The sequence below is a fragment of the Vollenhovia emeryi genome, unplaced genomic scaffold, assembly GCF_000949405.1.
Source record: "Vollenhovia emeryi isolate VEMERY1.0 unplaced genomic scaffold, V.emery_V1.0 DF939191.1, whole genome shotgun sequence".
NCBI classification, from domain to species: Eukaryota; Metazoa; Arthropoda; class Insecta; order Hymenoptera; family Formicidae; genus Vollenhovia; species Vollenhovia emeryi.
This window is the reverse complement of record NW_011967175.1, coordinates 185,449-208,213: the sequence shown is the minus strand read 5'-3', so window position 1 is coordinate 208,213 and position 22,765 is coordinate 185,449. Positions and strand designations below refer to the sequence as shown.

The window sequence follows — 22,765 nt, the reverse complement described above, 5'->3', positions numbered from 1 at the left end:
CACTTTCGCTGGAAAGTCCTCGGAGGCCGTTAGGGAGCCCAGGGCTGACGCTGCAAGGGGCGGTGGGCGGCCGCGCGGCGAACCTCGTCTTCTACTTTTTTTTTCCTCTCTTGTTCCACCTTCTCCCTCGCTCCCGCGGGAGAAGAGAGATTCTTTCGCGCAATCGATAAAATAATTTAACTACCGGCTACCGGATAACGAAGAGCGGAAGCACCGGACGCGACGGCGCCGCCGAGGAATCGACAAAATAAGCTCGTTGCTACGTAATGGACGCGGCAGAAAATGCCGAGGCGCATCATGTGGGTGCGCTGAATGCGCCACGTCGGTCGCGGCCGATCGGTTCGCGAAATCGACGTGCAAGTAAACAGGGCTGCCGCTCACACATCGAGGGAACACTTGAAAAACTGGGAGCGTATAAAATGTCACGGAAACAAATAGACGTATCTCTATTAATTGCCGTAAATGTCGCGCGCCGTTATTTCCGGAGATGCGAATATAGATTTTATTTCAAGCGCGTAATTTTGATCGCGAGCGAACAGAAATTTCGCCGGAAACGTCGAATTTCGGGGGAGGAGACTCTTTTCATTTGGCCACCGAGAAACTCGCGCACGATAATTCGCAGTTATCCTCTTACAGCGCAGGAATCCCAACATAAATTTTCATAAACGCGCGACGGCTCTGGTTCGCTTGAATAAAATATTTATGCGCGGCGGTGGTTACGGCCGACCGTTCTTAACGACGGAGGGTCGCGCACCTGCATTCGAAATGGTCGTACGTGAACGCGGTCCGAGCTTTACAAAATCTTTCTAACGCGCTCGGGGGAGAGCCGTATCAGCAGCCGCGCTCTAATCACCAAGATTGGAGGCCGGTGTACGACGGCACTTGTCCCCTGCATAAAATTTGTTAGTCAGATTAGGCAGGTGACTCCTGAATGCGTCTTCTCTCGAGCGTGGAGATGCCGCCAATTTCGGGATCGATATCAGACTCGCTGCTACATTATGCAGCGCGCCGACCTACGCCGACGACGTACGTAATATTTTACCCCGCCTGTAATAAGCGTTTAATGCGCGCAAACGGCAAGCTTTTAATAGTTCGAGAGTATATTTTAACTGTGCACTGTGCGGCAAATGGTAACGCCGGGCAAATAAAAACAGCAGTGTGCACCGTAGGAGACACGCGAGGGTCGAAAGTTCCTTTCAACGCGGATTCGTATTGTAAAGGAGAAGAGCTCCGAGTTGAAATTTTGGTATTATTTTGGTACTTTTAAGGATAATTTACACCTACTTAGCTGATCTATACACCTACATAGACCAGCGATAACCTACTTTGACGACATTCTAATTTTTTACTCCTCCCTTGTATCTTTAATTCTAAAAATTTACTTTAGCTCCCACTTAAAGGGACCTACTTTAATGCTAAATTGGCGAAAGTAGAAATTTCCGACACTATCGGTTTTACAGTAGGAGTAAATTTTGTACTTGCAGTTCGACCTCATTGCGTGACGATCGGTAATGGACCCATTACCGGTATCCATCGAGATAAAAGGAAAAGCGTCGCGAATGCAGCGTGACATTTTCTCTCGAGCCCGAGAAAAATCTCAAATACCAATAAGATTTCCGCCAAAATAGAAACTCCTCGGATCTATATATACGCGTACTCGCTCCGCGGTTTCTACGATGGCCCTATAAATAATCGACACGTTCCTGAAATCAACCCAGGATGGAGGGGAGAACAACCTTGCAAGCCTTCAAACTCCGTCGTGCGTGCGTAACTTGAGCGACGGTGGTGGGGGGGGGGTCTGAATTTTTGGAGGTTGGTAGAATGGCCGAGAGCACGAAGGGGGTTGAAGAGAATGATAAAGGGACCGAGGGGGAAGAGGGGCGATATCGGCGCGAGAGGGGACACGCGGAATGGCGGCAGGAAGCGAGAGGAGGAAGGAGAAGGAGGAGAGGACGATGATGCGAAGGAGGAAGGGGAGGAAAGGGCGGCCAAGGGGAAGAGCCGAGCAACCTGCACCCGGCAACAGCCCCCGACCTCGGAAGAACTAATCATTAACCTCCTTTCACCCTCCCCGAATGCTGCCGCTCTAACTCGACCACCTTCGCTTCACTTTCACCTGCGCCTCTCTCTCTCTCGCCTCGCCTCGCCACCCTCTCTCGCGCCCCTCATGCCGCCCCCTTCACTCTCACTTATCCTCCCTCGCTCCCTCCCCTTCCTTTCCCTTTCATCCAGAGCTTCCCTCCGTTTTCCCTCTTGCCTCCTCTCCCGCCCTCTCCCTCGCCCACGCTGCGCCGGGTTGCGTGTTTACGATTATGATTACTCCGCGCTCTCGCTTTCGCCGCTTTCTCCTTCGCGGCTCTCGCTTTCGATCTCGCCCCCGTCCTATCGACCTCCAAACCTTGTCTCTACTTTCGGTCTGTCTAACGCCGCACGACGCCGATGCACGCGGGCGTCGCGGGCGCTTAAAGTCGAGGGTCTCCTCTCGGCCGGCGACACGGCGCTACTATTTCCTCGAGGGGTGTCGTTGCGTAATATGCGAGAGACCGCGGATACCGCAACGGCCGGCTCTCTTTCCCTCGCGAAGAACGAAGGGGACACTCGATCTCCGTCGTCGGAGCCGAGGTGTACGGATTTAACGGAGGCGAAATTTCAAGAACAGTCCCGGCTTTCGCCCCGGACGATGAATAATTCACCTCCTTGACGCGCCCGAACTTTATCTCGATATGAAAAATACAGCGCTATCGCTTGGCCGATATTTTAATGTATAATAAATGAAAGTCCGTAAACGGTCGGTGTTTCGAAAAAAAAACAAAAAAACTCGGGCCTCGTTGATCCCGATAGATTCCGAGGGTCCAGGAAACGTTTAGCGCAGATGTATTCCTTAATTTAACCCTTTCCAATTACATTTACGTCGGCACGTAATAGGGCAAAGGTGTGTGCTTTCTTAGCGACAATCGTCGCTGTAAATAATTCAGTAGGCGGCCGGAAAGGGCGGCTGACATTCACGCGGATATCTTTACGGGCAATCGATGCCGCGGGTAGCGCGGCGTCGAAAATACGGGCCGGGCGTACATACCAAATTACACCATTTTCTAGGACTACGTGGCAATTGGCCTTTATCCGCCGCCGTATCTTGATTTATGCGCCAAGTTCCTAGACGATAGGATCGCGCGCGATGGTTGAGGGCAAGGGTGGCCAATATGGCGTACGAAACGCAACGGCGACACGTCGGACGGGGCCCCGCGGCGAACGGGTCGCGGAAAAGTTACAAACAAAAAGGACCGACAATGACGAGAGGGCGCGAGACGCGGCGAGAGTACGCGAGTGCAATGAATTAGCTCGCACGAACGGGGATTCTTTGGTGCTTCCTTCACCGGTGAACTTTCGACCTTTCGCGGATAACGCCCGTATCGATTCGATGACGCGAAAACGGGAGGAAAAAAATATGCTCCATCCGGCTTCTTATAAATTATAAGAAATTCAATCTCGCGCCAAAGCGCCGGAGAGGGTGACATCTTCGCGTTTCGCATCGAGCGCCGAGTTCGGCGAATGGCGCGATCGAGGGTACGCGGGGAACTCGCGCTCGTCCCGCCGATCGATCCCTGGACTCTCGCGCGGATTCCACGGATTAATAAACGCTCGCGCGAATGTAGATCGCCTGTGCGGCTCGTAAATCGTGCGCGGCTCGCGAAGTACGCGGCCGCGCGCGAAGGTCGGAGTCAGTGGCAGAAGGGTGGCTGCCCAAAACGCGTGAGGAGGGGGTCGCGGGGGGACGAGGAGGGGCAAGATGCAACGCACATCTATTGATTCTCCTCCAGCGTGAAGGCCCGCGCGTAGCGGCGGGGTTCCGCTCTCTCTCTCTCTCTTTCTCTCTCTCTCTCTCTCTCTCTCTCTCGTTACGACGCACGCAATTTCGCGTGCGCGGACGCACACGCATACGCGCGCGCAGGAGGGAGAAGTGCGCTCGGTGGATGCAGGGCACAAAGCAGCAAAGAGTCTCGTCCTGCGCCGTCGGTGGCGAGGAGAGGCGGAAAGGGAGAAAGAGAGGGAAAAACCGAAAAAGGGAAACTGGATCCTGCGAGAGAAGACAGCGGCTCCCTTCTTCCGTGCGCGCGCGCGCGCGCGCGCCCGCCGCACTCTCGGCCGCGTTTTCTCGCTCGCTGACGCATAAGAATTAGAATGCCAGGAACCCGACGGCATTTGCATCGCAACTCGTGCCCGCTCGCAGCCTTTGCACTTGCAACTTTCTCGGAGGATCCACATCCCGGGGTGGGTAACGATCTTTGCGAACAACGGGTACAGTCTCGGCCAAAGAACAAGGTTGCGAGGGGTGGCCGTGAAGGGCGGACGGGAGGGATCGCCCGCCGAAAGAGAGCACACGCAACTCGGACAATTGATCGATCGGGGTGGGGGGGGAAAAAAATGCCGCGCCGCGTATCGCACACTTCCGTTACGTCTCCGACTCTTTCGCGATAATGTAATTAACGATTCTCGCGCGATAGTAATTGCGTACACTCGCTGCCTCGGTTTCGCCGCGATCGGGAGTACGTCTTTCGCGAAGCGCGAGTCAATAATCGCGCCCGGCGTTGCAAATCTGGAGGTGCTCCTCCTCTCCCGCTCGCCCTGAAGCCTAATCTGCAATGTGCCCCTTGCGTCTAGAAACATTCTACTTTACAGCCAGTAAAAAGAGGAAAGTCCTCTGTCACCGAGACAGCAGGCTCTCAACACCCGAATTCAATCGCAAATCCTTTCTCGCGACGATTACACAACTGAACAATGAATTGTCCACTGAACAGATCTCGCTTCAAGAGCAATAAGTTCGTGGATTCAACGCGGGGCGATGTCTATTAACTTCGCAGAAACGCCCGCTATTCCATATTAAGATCCAGTCTCACGATAGCGGACCTTCCTCATTTGTGCAAGTCGATAAATTGTACATTACGCATCGTACAATCGTACGTTGTCGACGAATTTCTTGAAGCGTTTTGATTTGCTTATATAAAACAATGTTTCTAGGCGCAAGGAGCACATTGTAGATTAGACGTAGCGCAGGACAGCGCTTTGATTTGCAATACCGGACGCAGCTAATGTCGATTTTATCGTTGGCAGACGAACTTTAGGGGCGTTTTTCACAGGGTTGGGAAGTAACTCGTTACTTGTAACGGAGTTACAGTTACTCTTTTTTTAGTAACTCGAACTTAACTTGTTACTTTCTCTCCATCTGCAACTTAACTCAGTTACATTAATAGTTAAGCCAACGGCACACGATACTATTTTTCCTACTTGCTCACGAGAGCCAATCAGGATTCAGCCTTAAGTCATCCGATTTGAAACTCTGCATTCCTATTGGCTCTCGCAAGCAATCCAGTAGGAAAAATAGTATCGTGCGCCGTTGGCTTCACTTCATACATATTTGGAACCTGCACAGGGTCGCATTAGGCCTCGCGTTGGCGCATAAACGCCTTTATCGACACTTAACAATTCAAATGCCAGATTTGATATTTTTATTTTCGTCGCAAGAAAGTAACCGCAAAGCAACGATTCGTTACTGTTCAGAATTGGTAACTTGTAACTGTAACTAGTTACATTTTTAGCGAAGAGACTGCAACTGTAACCAGACACTTTTATAAAGTAACTTTCCCAACCCCGGTTTTTTATTACCGATCTCAGAGCGTGTCTCCTCACTCCGCCTCGGGGACAGCTTCGCGAGCCTACGCGCTGGCCGATGGAGGTCTAGATCGTCGGCCCGACTGCTCCCCGTGTGAATTTTGAATATGCATCGACGCACCGCTGGTGGCACGAACGACTTTATTTACGTAAATAGAAACGTAAAGGTCAGAGCGCGCGCGCGCACGCACGCCAAGGCCCGGAGCAGCGCGCGGTGGTTGCTTTCGCGAGCCGTTGCCGGGGATGCAAAGCCACTGCTCGCGTGTACGGAAATCCTCGGATGACCCAGGCGTGCAGATACACAAACACACATGCCCCCCGGTTCTCGAGCTCGCGCCGATACCCCGGCGTTACCAAACAAGGGACGAGGCGCGAGAGACGTATAACTGGTATAACTCGCGTCGTGCTCATCGAACGAACGGTTATCATCGCGGACCCTGCGTGCCTGTACTCGAAATAAGTAAATGCGACGTGCGACGGCTCCGTTAATTTCCAAGCTCGCAGCACGGGGCGTTGAGCGAAACGCTACACTGAAAAAAAGAAAATCTGATAGATTCGACCGGTCGTCTGCTGGAAAATGGACGAATCTGAATCCCTTCAGGATTTACCAGATGTGCAGTGAAGTCTAGCAAACTTCTGGTTATGAAGTATCGAGCCCTATATCGTGCTAACTAGAACTTCCGTTTGGTTCAGCCAAAATACATTCTGTCGCACATGTCTGGATGATACAATCAGGGCACTTTTCTGAGCGTACACTGAACAAAAAATCAGAGTGATTCAACCAGTCGTCTGCTAGAAAATGGACGAATCAGAATTCCTTTAGGATTTACCAGATTTGCAGTGAAGTCTAGCGAACTTCTGGTTATGAAATATCTTTCATGGTAAATCCTAAAGGAATTCAGATTCGTCCATTTTCTAACAGACGACTGGTTGAATCTATCGGATTTTTTTTCAGTGTACGATTCTATCTCGATAGAAAAGAGAAAACGCGATTGACACGCGCGCGGTGAGAATTTTTCCTCGAATGGTCGTGGGACGACGCGTGCATTTCGAAGAAGGTAACGAGTCTGTTAGTAAATTTCTTCGAGACGCCACGTTGTCCCGCGATTTCCCGAGTAAATCCTCTCCGCGCAGACACACGGAAGCGCAGGAATTAACCAATTGTTTAACAAGGCGGCGAATAAAGGAGCGAGCTCTATTGGTGTTGCTCTCGAATATGCCTCGGTGGTCGAATTGGCGCCCGCCGTGAGAGCGCAGGGAGGTCCAGGCTCAGACCCCTGGCCGAGGTAATATTTTTCGCGATAAATGTTCGGTGTTAAAAGCACGTCGCCGGTCGCGGTCGATTGGTAGCTCGATCATTGTCTATTGATATTCTTGCGTGAAGGTGCAAACGAGGGTAGGACCGTCTGTCATCGATCGTTATCGCGATTATTGTTGTCGTCGACGACGCTGCGTGTATAATGTACCTGCCGTTAGCACTCGGAGCGCGAATGAAACTTCACGGGGAGGAATGCGACATCAACACCGCGCAGTCTAAGCGACGTGCTGCATTCCCTCCCCTCCTCCCCGAACGAAAAAAAAGGGAGGTGCTCTCTGGGGGGGGCGCGAGAAGTTTCGACAAACGTGGAAACTGGCAAAAACTGGAGCAACCTGCGGCTCGCGCCGGAACGCAGCGTGAACATTGAATAAGAGATGCAGCGAGAGAGCGCCCGAAAAACTTGTCGCGTCCCGAGGAATGTTCGAAAGATAAGACGCTCCTGTTTATCGCGCGGCGTTCAAAGGGAGGGGCGGGGGAAAAAAAGAAAACGAACGTTATTCGAATCGCGCTACGCGATTATGAACCTCGGAGTAAACTTCTCGGTGCGAAAATAAAAATCCGATTCGCGAGTGTTTCTCTATTGTCGAATCGCTGTGTGTGTGTGTGTATTTGTCGATGCGCGATCGTCTCGGGAATCGCGGCCGCTCGAGCCACCGGGAAATTCCGAAGAAGAAAAGCGAGAGAGAAGAGAGAGAGAGCTCTCGTTAAAGATTTGAAGAACGACAGCATCGCGCTACAGTGCTTACTCACCGGCAATTGGGGCGCGCTTCCTCTCGCCGTTTCCTTCTCGCTTGTTCCCGCGACGACGACGTCTCTCCTACTCCCGGCTTTCAACCCTTTCGCGGAGCAGCGGCGCGGCTCGCTGACGGCGCGCGACCGGACAATACATCGTCGGCGATGCGTCGCCGGCGGCGGCTCCGAGTGTCAGTTCCGGGAGGCGAGAGAGAAAGAGGGAGAAAGAGAAAGAGACGGGAGAGTGGGAGAGTCAGCTGGTCGGCGAGGGGGTTAACGCGCGCGCGTGTACGTAATATGTGTGTTGTGTGTACGTAATATAATATATACTTTGCTCCCGACGACAGCGAGCGTGTGAGCGGCGAGTGGTGACGACGACGACGACGCCGCGCGCAACGCCGGCCGGCGGAAACGCGGCTACTCCGAACTCTCCGGTAAACGAGCGCGAACGCGGCGACGACTGGTCGATGACGCGCGCGCGATTTCTCTCGTCCGTACGCTGCCAGCAGCGGACGCGAGCGATCGAGGTGAGGACCGGCAGCGATCGCCCGGCGATTGCGATGACGATTGTCGCCCGCTTCGCCTTCGCGGCCGCGCGCACCGACAACCGAGAGATTTCGGCCGCGCCGCCGAACGCTGGCGCCCCCTCGCGGTAGAGCGACGGCATCGTCGCAACCCCCTACCCTCTCTCTGCTCCCCCGAGTCGCGTTACAGCCGCGGGACGCGCGAGGGTGTTTCGGATTTTAGATAACGTTGCGTTTGTCGTACGATTAATTTGTCAGGCGCGCCGAACGATCGCGCGATAAAAAGGTCCTCGAGTTTCTAGATATTTTCTATTTTGTGGCCGGCTGATATACTTAAAGACTGTCGACAAATTTTTGTGTTGATTGGCTGCGGGATGGAAAATTTCTAGATACCCGGCGACTTCCATCCTGCAACCAGTGACGCGCTTAAAATTTTGTTGCGTGACAAAATATCCAGTCTAATACGACTCTCAAGTCTAATCTACAGTGTGCTTTTCGCAGCGAGAAACATTTTATACAGGCGAATCGATACGCTTAAAGAATTTGCCGACAATGCACGGCAGTGCAATGTATAATATACAGTTCATCAGCTCGTACAAATTTTTTAAACGTCTTTATTGGCTATAAAATAGAAGTTTCTAGACGCAAAGAGCACATTGCAGCTCGAGCTCTAGGGTGATATTACATTTATCGTACGACAAACTTTTAAGCATATTGATTGGCTGCGAAATAAAAAAGTTCTGGAGACTCGACAACTTTTCTGTTCTACAACCGATCGATACGGTTAAAAAATTTGCCGTGCGATAAACTTGAAGCATATCGGCTGCAAAATAAAAAATTCTAGACACTCTCGAGAACTTTTCTATCCTGCAGTCAATCTACTTGAACCAATTTGTCGTACAACAAATTTTTCAAACATATTGCTTATAAAATAAAATATTTCTAGAGACTCGAGAACTTTTCTATCCTGGAGCCTTTCTTTATCCTCCATTCAGTTTACATCTTTTAATTTTGTGGAAAATTAATATTTTTTAATGGCAGTTTTAATAGACGGTCCTCTTTAAACGTCAAGCGCATTTGGTATAGTATTATCGGACTAATAAAAAAATCTACTATTGTTACCCAAGAGTTACCCAAACGCCGTAACTTTCACCTTCATTGATTGCATATGCTTAAAAAATTCGTCGTACAAAGGTAATATTATTCTTCTGTTGCTTTTCCAAAAGCACACATCTGACATCTTGTGTAAACTGTAACGCTAGTCACAGCTGTACGCTGGTAAGATCGACTAAGCTTCATAAAGATTTTCACTTAACATTTATTTTAGGTATGTGTTACAACGCGGTCGCGCTGCACCGGCGATGTTCGAACGAAGGCTCTCCAGAATGAGTCTGAAGAAATATACAAACCCACACATTTCTCCGATCTCTTCGCGCCGCTATTAACAGGGTGCTGCGCGCGAGGTGCCCACGGAGCGTCCTTATCTCATAAATTATTTTATTATTTGACTACAGGTATCGAATAGTCATTAACCAACAATGAGCATGCTACCGCCCTCGGTGAACTCGTACGGCGGTACCTCGAGGTTCAACGGCGCCGGTCCTTTCCTGATCCTACCGCTGGCGTCGTAGTGCGACCCGTGGCACGGGCAGTAGTAACCGCCGAAGTCGCCCGCGTTGGCGATGGGCACGCATCCCAGGTGCGTGCAAACGCCCAGCACCACCAGCCACTTGGGGTCCTTGACGCGAACGCTGTCCTCTTCCGGGTCGCGCAGACTCGCGACGTCCACCTTAGACTCCGTCGCGATCTCCGATTGTATTCTGCAACATTTCCACGAGGATGACGTCGAATGCACGCGTTTACTTATGGCGATAAATCGCCGAATTACCTGTGTCGTACAAACAGGGGCTTCCCGCGCCACTTGAAGACAGCGCTCTTGCCCTCCGGGATGCTGCCGAGCTTTATCTCGATCTTCGACATGGCAAGCACGTCAGCCGACGCGCTCAGCATCCCAACCATGTCGTGCACTAATACTTTCGCGCTATAAACACCCACCGCGGAGCCACCTAGACGCGCAAAGTCAAAGGACATTAGATTCGCTCGTCACGTATGAGGTATGCGAGGGGGAAACCGCCGAGGGCATTGTGGTGTACAGATTTGCGGCATTACTGAGCATTAGGGACATTGTAAAGATAAAGTAAGATAACAAGATTAAGTAATGCGCACTGGGCATTGGTTGGGCCTTGGTGTACAAGATCTTGGTCAGCGGTTTCCGCCTCGGAGATACGTTTCAGTGTATTATACTCGCCAGCTGCGATCAGGTAGGAAACACCCTTTCGGGACGGCGCAGTGTCCCGCGACCTCGAATTTGGATCCTGCACCTCATCCTGGCGATAGTGGGAGAAATCTGGCCACTGAATGTCGGTGTGCGCCAAGCGTCGCTGATGCACCTGCGTACTGACTGCAACGACACGAATCCAGATTACATTATTGCTTCGGGGGGAGGAGGCGGTGAGGAGCCTACCAGGATCTTCTATCGATTCACGTCTGTCAGTGTACGCTCTCTATTCTAGGCGGCGTTTGCGAACGTCACCCCAGTGCGTCGTTTTATCCTCGTTTAACATCCGGTGGGCAACAAGGATAGAACGACGGAAAATTAGGGGACTCGGGTAACGTTTTCGAACGCAGCCCCCCGGAGTAGCTTTACAAGCTCGACCGATCGCGGCAGCGGGCCGCAAAGTGCGCAGATACGATTATATAATCGCGAACAGCGCGCGGACGTCGGGTCGACTCGACGCGGAGGATTCGACCGCGAATTCGCAGGACTCGCGGCGCGGAACTGGGCTGACGTTGCGGGACACACGCACCTGCGACTCCCGAGCTCACGCACGTAGGTCCAGTGAGGAGATCCTGATAGCTCTGCCCGGGCGACCGCTTGACGGGCTGAGGTACGGCGATCTTTGGCTTGTGAACCTTACCGGTCGCGGCCACGGGCAGCCCGCCGTTCGAGACGGCGGTCGCCGTCGCCCGCAGGAACGGCGACAGGGCCGTCGACTTGGCGATCACGTTCATCCTCTACGGTAAATACGACCGTGACGGCGAGCAGGACGACACATTCGCGAGGCAACCTGGAAAACGCTGCCGCGTCGCGCCGCGGCGGGTCGCTGCGATCGGCGCGAAGTTGTCGCCGCGTGCGGTTTGACCGTCTGACGGTGGCGGCGCGCGCGGTTTGAAAATCGCTCGTTTCTCCCTTCGCTCGCTGACCTTTTCGAGCCCGCGTCGGATTGCGGATTCAGGGCTCGGCGAACCCGCGGCGCCGCGAGAAACCGCCCAGTCGACGTCGATCGACGAATCATTTCTCACTGGGCGGCCGCGCCAAAGATTCCGGCCGGAGTTCGGCTGTGTCTCAGTCGTAGACGCAAGGTAGAGAGAAACGTAAGTCGTATACAATGGCCTTTCACGACTTACGTTTCTCTCTGCCTTGCCCCACGTCTACGACTGAGACAGTCTTAACCCAGTGAGAAATGATTCGTCGATCGACGTCGAAACGACGTCGATTCGACATCATTTCGACGTCGGATTGTTCTCTGCCGGTCAGCCTTTCTCGCGGGATTCACGCGTCCCGGCGGCTCGCCGGCGCGCGAGTATCGAGTAATCCGCGCCGCGACTGCTCAGCTCGTGCGACGTTAAACTCACCACCGTCGTGAAATGCGTCGCGACGACCATCGGCGCGGCAGACCGGCCCGCTGCGTGTCCGCGACGCTCCGCGATGCTTCTCTCTGGCAGACCAACATGGCGCCGGTACTACGCGAGTCAAGTGAGCGAGCGGCGCGACTCGACCGCCACTTTGACACTCGAGTGACTCTCTCTATCGCTCGCGCAGCGCGTCTGAAATTAAACGTACACTTAAAATCGCACGTCTATTACACGAGCGATCGACGAACTCGCGGTCTTCCTTCACTCGAGTTTCATCGAAAGAAGAGCAAGCGGTAGACGACGATTCGACGATCCGCTTCCCGCTCGCTGCTCCTTCGATGTAACTGATTGAGTAGAGGAGCGTCGCGAGTTTGTCGATCGTTCGTCAATAAGAAGCGCCGCGAATTTACGCGTCCGCTGACTCGACTCGCGTAGTACCGCGCGGTAGCGCCGGCGCCGCCGGGTACGGCGCCATGTTGGTCAGCTCGAGAAGCATCGCGGGGCCGGTCTCCCGCGCCGACACGGTCGTCGCGACGCTTATTCGCAACGGTGGTGAGTATCGCCGATCAAGTTGAGCGATCGTAGACCATTCGACACTCGCGCGCGTTCGGTCGCGAGACGCGTCGAATCTCGCGTACCTCCCGAGTCCGTCTCGCCGGAACGTTCCCGCCGTTTCGCGCGACGCCGTCGCGCTTCTGTTTCTCGCGCCGGTTAGCGCCGGGAGTGCCGCGTTGACGCCGACGCTGGGTCTCTCTCATGTTTCTAGGCGCGAAGAGCGCATTGCAGATTAGACTCTGGACCGGGCGTCAAGGGCAAAATACAGTCCGCGCTGCGCGCGCGTACGATCTCGAGGGACTCGGCGTGCACATGCGCGCGCAGTTGCGGTGCGCAAAGCGCCCGAGGTGCGCACGCCCCGGAAACGCGATCCGGAGAAACGGTCGCGGCGTTCGCGACGTCGCGCGCGTCGTTGCGCACATCGGCGCGACATATACACCCCGCGCGCGCCTCGCGGGAGCGGATACAACGCCACGAGCCGCGACGACGATGCCCGCGCCGTCGTGGAGATGACCGGGCCCGGTCGGGTCGCGCCGACCAGCCGCGTCCAGTAGCGCCGAAGGATGTGACCGCTCGGGCGGCGGAGGCGTCATCGCGGCGACGCTGCTGCGTTCTTCCTTCCTTCCTTCCCTCGCCTGCGGACGGAGCGCGCCGAGAGGCGGGCACCGGCGAGAGATCGGGCACCGCGCGAGCGAGACGGAGCGATGGCGGTCGCGGCGGGCTCGTTCGACGCCTGGCTCAGCGGGAAGCTGCAGGCGCTCAACACGGACGAGGGCGTCTTCGGCAGGTACATCAAGGGCATCCTCGAGGGCGACGAGTCCGAGGACGAGAAGGCCGAGGCGCTCAGGGACATACTCGCGGGCATAACGGTGAGTGCGCAGCGGGCGGCGTTGAGGTTAGAACGCGCGCGCGGTCGCCGCCGCCGCCGCCGCATCGTCAGCCGGTCGGAAATAGCCGCGAGGTCGTGCTCCGAAAGTACGCGTCCCTGCCTCCTTTACACGCTCGCCTCCAGCGAGTCTTGCCCGCGCGCGCGCGCGCGCTCGCGCTCGGTTCGCCTCGCGGCGATCGTCCGCCGTAGTTTTCGCTCGCCGGGGATCGGAGGATCGCGAGAGGAATTGAGGCTCGCGTCGATCTTCTGGCTCGCGCAATTCTTCGATTCACCCGGACCGCGCTTGTTCTCGCGTCCGTACCTTGCGCGAGATTACGCAACGCGTCTCACGAGCTGTCTCTGTCTCTCGTTGCGGGAGGATAATATCAATCGAACTTTTATTCACTTCAGCTTACAGCCAGAAAGTGGCACTTGGTTTACGATAAAATCTTAATCCATTCATTCATCCATTCCTCGCTACTCTATTTTATTATATTATATTATCTACTTCCTATCTATTGCCCTAGCAGGAGGATAATATCGGCAAGCATGTGGAGGAAATCTTGAGCGCGTGGGCCAAGTGGCTGCCGACCAAGGAGGTGGCCGTGGCGCCCGCGCCAACGGAGGACGTCGACGTCCGGCTGGCAAAGATGCTGGAGTCACAGAGCCTGCCCACGACGACGCAGAGGAGCTACACGGACGAGGAGAGACGGATACGGGAGGCTATACTGGCGCAATACAGTCAAATGTCCGACGAAGACAATAGCGAAGGAGACGGGGAGGAGGACGGGGCGAGCGGCGGGGACTGCGGAATCGAGAAGAACTTGAACGCAGCCACTATCGTGCAGCAAGAGAGGGAGAAGAGGGAAAAGGCCAAGCTGGAGAGCCAGAAGAAAAAGGAGAAGGACAAGGAAGACAGGTAGGATGCAACCATCAGCGCTAAGAGCCTATTTGCGATACGACGAACACGCGAGACTTTGAGTATTAATATTTTAGAGAGAAGCAAAAGCAATTGAAGGAAGAGAAGAAGGAGAAGAGGAAAACCCAAAAGGGAGAGAGGCGAAGGTAGCATCGAGGTAAAAGCGTTGGAAGATTAATTCCGAGAATATCGACTCCATATATGCTGTGGTATCCATATGTCTTATCTGTATTGTCGTGCATGCAACGATCTCCGGGCAGTTATTTAAATCAGTCATCGACCTTGTATTTTCATTAGAAGTATATGTGTGTAGCGTCCATCTGTCGTTAGACGACGATTTCTTGATCAGATTCCGTACGAGTGCATATGTCGCCAAGTACGCGCAAGTACATCTAATGTTGGATCATCCTGTGCCTTCTCTTTCTCTCCGCAAAACGTAGTCCTCTTCCTCTCGAAAAGGTTTGTTACTTACTCGTTCCCTTTTTCTATTCTCCATCCCACTCCTAGCGTCTCTCGTAGTTGTCCGTATTCCGAGTCCGCATCCCTATTCTCACTAATTAAGATTAGCAGCGAGATAAACTCATCGTTTGTAAGCGAACAGTCGTTCCGAGTGCCGACGCACCGTTTACCCATCGACCTGCTTAGCATATTACGTTGTGTCTCATACAATTTATGTATTTAATACGCGAGTATGTTAAATAAACTATTTAAATCTCACCGACATTTGATACTCGACGGCGCAGAACGTGCAAATTATGAGAAGGGGGGGGCGGGGAATGCAGGGGAAGACGCGTCGACAAGACGTGCGCTCGCTGCATTTGTATACATATTTTTTTTATTAGTTATATATTTACACACAAGATACCGAGTCGAAACCGAGTCATCTTGGTATTGCATTAATAATGAAAGACAAACGCAGTAAGATAAAAACAAACGAACAAATGATACAAAAGGTGATGATGCTTCAGTATCGTATTAGTATATATATAGCGTATATATATATATACTAATGTCATTATAATCATTTTATTATTTAGCAATTCTCTCGTTCGCTGGGCAGAAATTGACGAACTCGCATTTACATGTTTATAACAAGACATCCGCAATTGAACGCCAGATTACAAATCACTCTATAAACCCTCGCTCCCATACGTTTTTTTTTTTATCGGAATCGTTCTTCCTCCACTCCTCCCCGTGCTCTCGAGATTCTCACTTTTAGACTCGAGATATATCTCTCTCTATCGCGGACCTTGAAGAGCGAAGCGCGCGCGCGGCCGTCGCTTAATTATCTAAAACGATCCTCCGTCGCGATGCGCGCCCACGGGATCGTTTCACGCCCCAGCGAGCTTCTCGAACGAGAGATACTCCCTTGTCGCACTCGCCTTGTCTCTATCATCTAATGAAAATTTACTAGCGCGTCCAACACAAACGCGCAACGCTATGATTGTCCTACTAGGATGATCTACGAGGCCCGGCCGTCGCGATAAACGCCCCGCGGGGTCCTCTTCGTCGGACGCGTTATCCGTCGCGGGAAAGGGGAGGAGGGTCGCACGGATTGTACTTAATTTAATTCGATGGTGCCTAATCGCGTCGTTGAAACTCGTCGATTAGTTGTACACTGATCTAGCGGATATTTTATGCGCGCAGCATTTCTTCGCCGAAGCCCGAGGGAACGTTTCCTCCCTCTCTCCCTCTCTCTCTCTAACGTGTTCGAGTGAGATGTGTGTGTACGTTCGTTACATCCTGGACTAGAAGAAGCGACTGTCTCCCTTTTCCGTCCGCGCCGTATGGGAAAAAATCGCAGCGACTATTCATTCGCGAACGACGAATCGACCAGGTGCGCGAAGTCTAGTTAGCTTTCAGTCGAAGGACATGGATTTTCGCTGTTCCTCGGATGGTATCGAAATAGTACAGGCCCTGTCTCGTTTGTCACTTTCTCTTTTTCCCGCCTCAATCCCGGTTTACGTCGATCTTAGCCCGCAGCCCCGAGCGATCCCGCTCGGTCCCTTCCAGAAGACCTGGACTTGGAGGCGAGTACGATCGACGCCGACCAAACCGATATAGCTGGCGTACGCTTTTCGCTATACGAACATGCCTCCCGTATGTTTCTTTAGGCGCGACACACGCGGGTGCCGAGTGTGCGCGTGTTGATTCTCTGTATAACAAGTGATGACGCACATCACGCGGATAATACAACCGTCCCGTTTATACAGATACTATAATTTGATCCCGCTTGTATACAGTAGTGAACACAACTAAAAACTTAAGACTGTACAATTGAACGGTGTTTTGCCTTTATCTCTTCAAGGGGCGGGGCGGGGACTTCGTAGACGGACGCCCTGCGTGCTCCTCGCGAACGCCCTTCTAATTGTCCTCTATCGTATCCTAGACCTTAACTCGTTTTGCCCTTGCGCGTTCCCGCGCCTCACATGTATAATGGTATATTATATATTTTTTTATTTATTTATATAATAGATATATGTGTGCATAACCATACGCCACACTCTCCCCTTTTCACTCTCTCTTTCTCTCCCCGAGACGAGTCTCCCTCGCAGGCACGCATGCACGCACACACAGTCGCGTCTTTATTTTATACACAATTTGATATACCTCGTTCCCTAGAAATCGTCGCCTCCTAGACGTTACTCTCGTCCGATTTTCCTTCTCTCTCTCTTTCCCGTCTTTTGTTTTCCTTTTTGTTCGTTTGGGGTAATCGAACGAAATGTCTACCCGAAATTTCGCGATGATCGTCGCTACGCGATTACTCGAGAGCGACTGCTACGAACCCGCCACAAGTCGTGAGAATCATATATAATATGCGCTACTTCATCAGTCGTTCGTTCGGGCATATTCGCCGCATACGAATAATATATTTATATATGTAATTCTTAATAGTATAATATTATTTACCTCCGCTCGCGTTTGTTGGCCGATTCACCGATTATGTCGCGCGATACCACTACGCGGTACTTGGTACGACATTAATTGTTCTAAAAGTTCTCGGGGCCTAAAGTGGGACCGTTTTGCGTGAGACAACGAGTCCAGTTTTATTATATTCGTTTCAGTTATCATCGTGAGGCGTTTGATAACTGTCCGCGAATCAAACAACACACTTGACGAAGGAACTGAATGAGTTCGCTTAAAAAAAAAAAAGTAATAAAAGTGAGGACACGTCGATTTTGCGGAACGAATTGTTAGGAACAATTTCGCCGTGTTTCCGATATAAAACAATGAATTCATTTCAGTCTCTTGTAACGCGATCGTAATTTGCGGAGTGCCGACACTCGTGTACCGTGCTCCAATTTTCGGGCGCGGCAATGAGATACGTATTACAATTTTTAGGGCCTTCGCGATTTCGTACGGTAGGACCTTTAGGAATTGTAGAGAAGCATGCGAAAAAGAAAACGGAAGAAAACGTTTCCGCGATGGAAGCTCGTAAGCGGCAAACGGTGGAGCGTGACGCATCTCACGTTTCTAACGTCACAACGATGTAATTATTACGAGCTTGTGTCTTACGAAACTTTAGAATGGGTACGGGCACATCGAACAATTACCAAGTCTAAAAGTAGCCTAACATTATAATACTATACAATAGGTTTTGTTTCTTTTCTTTGTCAAATCCTCTGCATATCGCGAAATGCTCGTGACAGTTCGGTACGGGCGCGTCAAATTATAAATCGCTAATTAATGCCAGGAAACTACGAGCAACGTCGTAAGTAGGTAGCGCTGCGAAGGCGGAGAGGAATCTCATGGGGCGTTAATCAACATTAATTAATTTCGACGTAATAAAGCATGCGTTACGTCGCGTGGACGATTAATAACAACAGAAGAGCGGTGTAGCGGCGCAATAGGGGGTCACTGAAAATTCACTAAAAGTCGCCAAAAATGATCGGACTGTTTCTTCTTTCTTTTTTTTAGCGCATCGGTAGTAAGCGAACTAGCATGCTGCTGCTGCTGCTCCGGGACTTTGAAAACGCGTAATTAAAATCTGTACACGCCTACGTATATAAGTAGTGTTAACTCTGTCGTTATATCGATGATAATCCTCGTTACTTGTATGCCGCTATATCTTGGCGGTAGTAGTAGCGATATAGCGATTATTACAGATAATAAGAAAATAATGATTAATAGTAAATTGAAATTATTATATTAGCGATCGTTACTTCTTAATATCAGAGAGATCTAAGTAAGACAGTGGTAGTTTAATATCACAATAAGACTACTCAGGCCTCGTTAAACTGGGGCACGCTTCACGTATTAATGTTACTCTTCTCGCCTCGATGCTTCGTTATTAATCGCGCGACCCTGTGTTGGCGACACAGGTCTCGAACGACTCAGGTCTTCTCGGCGCGACCGTAATTCGATGGTGAGCCCCGGAGACGTTGCGCTGCAAAACGCCCGGGGACGAATCGTTGTTTGGCCATAAAAATGTGCCTCGGAGCTCTTTCGCTTCTCTATCGCACGTCGTTGCCACGATACGCGTGTCGTATCGCGCCGCTTGCACTCGCGTAGTTATCTAAAGTATGACGCTGCTATACGGCATATTACTTTCCGATTGCGTTCACTCGCGCGAGCTTCTTTTTTTTTTCACCGTCGAAAACGCAGCCTGGCGACGAATCGTCCCTCGCGGCTCGTCGACAGTAAAAGGCAAACTACGCATTCTGTACAAACTTTCAATTGTAATTGTTTCTTTAACATCTACAAGATTTCGTCACCTGCTAATATCTGTGAGTTTCGCATAGGCGCGAGATTAACATTCGAACCAGGTAGGCTACGATGGTCCATGTCGATGATCGGTATACACTAACGATGCTAGTATCCTCATCTTAGGCAGCAAGTCTACGTGTCCCGAGAATAACTACGATAATGCGCGCGCGCGCGAGTTCGCTACGATTACCTGAGTGACATTGGATCGCCAGAGTCCTCGGGAGCGCGCGAATCGATCAACACGATCGCTATATATTGCTCGTCGTGCCTGCGCGCTCTTCTCCCGTCGTCAGATCGTCGTTTTGGCCTCATAGCTCGATACGTGCCGAGACTAGCGACTCTGCGCTTAACTAGCCGTTTGGCATCGAGAAACGGTAACGTCGGACCGGCCAGCCAGTTCTACACGCGCCTACTGTTCGATTGCAACCCGCTCTCCGCCGATGTACGTCGCTTGATACACATCTGTGCACATCTCGCGGCGGTGCGAGGAGAGCGAGCCCGTTGATCGCGTCGGTACGCGAAGTAGCGCGTTTAGAAGTGGCTGGCGCAAACCCGACTTCACAATATCGGCGGCAAGAACGTGCCTGAGTCGTCGAGATTCGGGTCTAGGCTCGCAACGATGTCGCCGGTCGACGCGTGCCTCGACGTCGCCGTCTGCGTGCTGCTCGCCAGGGCGTGACTGCTCGCGCTGCCGTTCAGCTTGCTCTTCACCATCAGGCCGCCGCCGTTGTCGGTGACGTCGGTGCCCGCCGAGACCTTCTGCACGTACTTGCGACCCTTGTACAGCCGGTACATCGTGTACGGCGGGTCCTCCATCGTCGTCGCCCGCTGCCGTGGCGCGCTCACAGTCACGCTCACCGTCTGCGGGGCGTGCGCGGACTCCCGCGGCGTCGACTCGACGCTCGTCGTCGTCGTATTCACGCTCGCGTTCACCGTCGACGAGGCAATCGCCGACGAGGAGGAGCTCACGTGCGAAGACGACGACGAAGTCAGCCACTCGTGACGCATCGCCTCGTCAGGGGTCATACGTTTCTTTGGATCCCACCTGGTAGGATAAAAGGATCGTTTTGGCATAAAATTCACCAATTGACAGTTCGTAAAGTCCAGGCCAAAGAACTTGTCCCATAAAAATGATTTATCAACCGAGAGAAGTCTGTTTGGATCTTCAAGGATACCGCAACGGCAGAGTCGATTTTGTCGGTGTATAATAGAATTTTCGAATAACGAGTCTCTACGCGGGAATACTACACACTGTGAGGAACTTACTCGAGGCATCTGCTAACGAAGTTTACAAAGAGCATGTCGGTGCACCGAAGTGCCAGGGAGAGGTTCTTGCTACCTGCCCACCTCTTCTTGCCCTTGCTGTTTGTCACGCATCGCGGACTTCCCTTCGGATCTGCAATTATTTTAGACGTTCTTTGAGTATTACCGTACGGCACCACCGCTTTTGTCTACAACGAGAGGGCACACACCTCTGCCTCGCAGAGCTTCTGGTACTCGCGAATATTAATGGCTTACCGAAGAAGAGCCTGCGACGAGTGGCGTGATTGATAATGTGCTCTGGCGGCAGACCGAGGACTTCCATAATGCAGGCGAGTTGCTCTATCTCGTCCTCGCCCGGAAACAGCGGATACCCCGTGTACAGCTCGGCTAAGATACAGCCCAGGCTCCACATATCGATCGGCGTGCCGTAGGGAAGACCGAGGATCACTTCCGGACTCCTGTAGAACCTCGACTGTATGTACGTGTAAACGCGCTGGTGGCTGTAACACGACGAGCCGAAATCGATGACTTTGATCGAGCTGCTCCCCCGTTGTTTCAGCAACACGTTTTCCTGTAACAATGACAGCGCGCATGAGACGTCGACACTCGGGATCAACGCGAATAAAACATGACGCGGGCGCATCCCCGCGCGTTACCCACCGGTTTCAAGTCACAGTGAATTATGTTCTCCCGGTAGAGCAGTCTCAGGCAACTAATTAGCGAGTTGGCGAAACGACGGATTAGGCTCAGGCTGAATCCTTGATAATTGTTCTTTTTGATTAGCTCGTACAGGTTCAAACTGAAACGGCAATTTTACACGTTCGCTTAATAAGTTGCACGCGGCCGGAGACCGGAGACTCTCCGCTTATCCTCACGATCGCTCACCTCATTAACTCGAAACTGATGCACAGGTGATTCCTGAAGTAAAAATATTCTAGCATGTGTATCACATTGTGCTGAGAGTTCGCCTCCAAGTCCTTCTTTCTGAGATGCTCCAGGATTCTCACCTCGATGAGAGCCTGATGGTGGAACCTCTTCTTGTTCCTGCGAGGACAGTGAAAGCTGTTTGAATAAAGAAACGGCGCAGCGCGCTCGGGGAAAAATGCCGGATGTATCATTATCCATTGCGGACGCGCGTCGCGTTTTTCCTCGGATCGTAGCTCCGCGATCCGGCACGCAATGAGTCATCGCGCGAGATGAGTGTACCGTTTTCCGCGTACCTGATAATCTTGATGGCGATGTGCTGTCCCGTTTTGTGATCCAGCGCGCGTATCACCTGGCCGAAGCTTCCCTTGCCGATCACCTCCAGGATCTCGTATCTGAGTGCACACAAGTTTCAAGTAATTTACACACATGCGAGAAACCGACGTGAACGATCGGCGAGACGTACATACATACAAGAAAGGTGAGAAGAAAAACAATTGCCAGTCTCGTTTACGTGTTAACACGCAGAGAAAATTCCAGCATTTTTACCACAGTAATAAATAGTGTATCTTCGGGGAGGTAGGCACTGAGACGCGCCACTTATTAATTAACGGACTAGGACCAGATCAGGATTCGAACCTGGGACCTTGCCGGACGAATGCTCTTACGACTGAGCTATCCAGACCCACACACAAGATCCTTCTCGCTTACCTACTCTTGTATCTGAGTGCACACACAAGTTTCAAGTAATTTACACACGTGCGAGAAGCCGGCGTGGACGATCGGCGGGACGCACGGACAAGAAAGGCGAAAAGAAAAACAATTACCAGTCCTGTTTACGTGTTGACGCGCGGAGAAAATTCGAGCATTTTTATCTAACGTCTCGCAGTTTACCGCGCGCAGTTTATATAGACGCTTGCGACTGCAGGCGCAGCTCTCAACCGCAATTTCTCCTCTCGAGAGCGACGAGCGGAATGCAGGTGCGCGCAATCGCGAGATTCCATTGCTATTGCGATCTCCTTAGCTGCAGGGGACCTGCTAGGACGACCGAGACAAACGTCGGGCGGCGATAGCAATTAGGAGAGAAGAGGGAAAGCTGATGAGGACGTCTCACCTGTAGGAGATGTGGTCGTGCAGGACCTTGTTGTAACTGCCGTTTTCGTCGTCGTAGCCGCCGTTCTGGGAGGAGACTTCCTCGCCGTGGATCTTGTGGGCCGACAGGCCCAGGTACCAGATCTCCGAGTACTTCTCGATCTCGGCGCGCTCGAATTCCGTCAGTCTGGAGCCGTAATACTTCACCGCTTCCTGGGGCGTCATGGGCAGTCTCCCGGCTGTTTTTTCCCGCCGAGAAAAAAAAAGAAGCACACGTGAGGCCGGCTGCGTACCTCGGGGGAGCGCGTGGAAGAGCTACGCGAGTCTCCGACGCAGAGCCGGGACCGGGGTGTGACTGAGGGGTAAACCGCTGAGCAAAATCATGTATCTCAATGCCTACTAATGGCCCAGTGGGCATTACTGTATCTTGTTATCTTATTTTATCTTATTTATCTTGTTTTATCTTCTTTTATAATGCCCCAGCAAGGCCTAATGCCCAA

At 52.2% G+C, this 22,765-nt stretch overlaps 4 protein-coding genes across 15 annotated transcripts in view; 1 reads left to right on the top strand and 3 right to left on the bottom strand.

Annotated features, from left to right (window-relative positions):
* Positions 1-9,457, bottom strand: part of LOC105562285 (protein abrupt) — a 54,285-nt gene extending 44,828 nt beyond the window's left edge. Inside the window, exon 1 of the mRNA XM_012013017.1 lies at positions 7,736-9,457. The gene's annotated coding sequence lies outside the window, so the exon portion shown is untranslated. The remainder of the gene's footprint in view (positions 1-7,735) is intronic.
* An 86-nt stretch (positions 9,458-9,543) lies between these two features.
* LOC105562284 (cytochrome b-c1 complex subunit Rieske, mitochondrial) lies at positions 9,544-11,419 on the bottom strand. 2 transcript variants are annotated; one of them, XM_012013014.1, is made up of 4 exons: positions 11,109-11,419; positions 10,550-10,702; positions 10,130-10,307; positions 9,544-10,061 (listed from the first exon to the last, which is right to left on the bottom strand). In XM_012013014.1, the coding sequence occupies exons 1-4, from the start codon at positions 11,311-11,313 to the stop codon at positions 9,770-9,772; spliced, it is 828 nt and encodes a 275-aa protein (XP_011868404.1). In that variant the 5' UTR covers positions 11,314-11,419; the 3' UTR covers positions 9,544-9,769. The 2 variants fall into 2 exon arrangements, with proteins under 2 accessions (XP_011868404.1, XP_011868405.1); XM_012013015.1 differs by having other exon boundaries at positions 11,220-11,419.
* Positions 11,420-12,640: 1,221 nt separating this feature from the next.
* Positions 12,641-15,002, top strand: LOC105562283 (coiled-coil domain-containing protein 43). 2 transcript variants are annotated; one of them, XM_012013013.1, is made up of 3 exons: positions 12,641-13,361; positions 13,891-14,279; positions 14,357-15,002. In XM_012013013.1, exons 1-3 carry the CDS (start codon positions 13,197-13,199, stop codon positions 14,427-14,429), a joined length of 627 nt encoding a protein of 208 aa, XP_011868403.1. In that variant the 5' UTR covers positions 12,641-13,196; the 3' UTR covers positions 14,430-15,002. The 2 variants fall into 2 exon arrangements, with proteins under 2 accessions (XP_011868403.1, XP_011868402.1); XM_012013012.1 differs by having other exon boundaries at positions 12,645-13,361; positions 13,888-15,002.
* Positions 15,003-15,092: 90 nt separating this feature from the next.
* LOC105562281 (dual specificity tyrosine-phosphorylation-regulated kinase 4) overlaps positions 15,093-22,765 on the bottom strand; it is a 76,309-nt gene continuing 68,636 nt past the window's right edge. For all 10 annotated transcript variants that reach the window (XM_012013001.1, XM_012013005.1, XM_012013004.1 and 7 more), the window contains 7 exons: positions 22,288-22,504; positions 21,470-21,568; positions 21,135-21,293; positions 20,910-21,048; positions 20,505-20,820; positions 20,253-20,382; positions 15,093-20,031 (listed from right to left, as the gene is read on the bottom strand). In XM_012013001.1, coding sequence (XP_011868391.1) covers positions 19,545-20,031; positions 20,253-20,382; positions 20,505-20,820; positions 20,910-21,048; positions 21,135-21,293; positions 21,470-21,568; positions 22,288-22,504 — 1,547 coding nt within the window. In that variant the 3' untranslated portion in view covers positions 15,093-19,544. The remainder of the gene's footprint in view (positions 20,032-20,252; positions 20,383-20,504; positions 20,821-20,909; positions 21,049-21,134; positions 21,294-21,469; positions 21,569-22,287; positions 22,505-22,765) is intronic.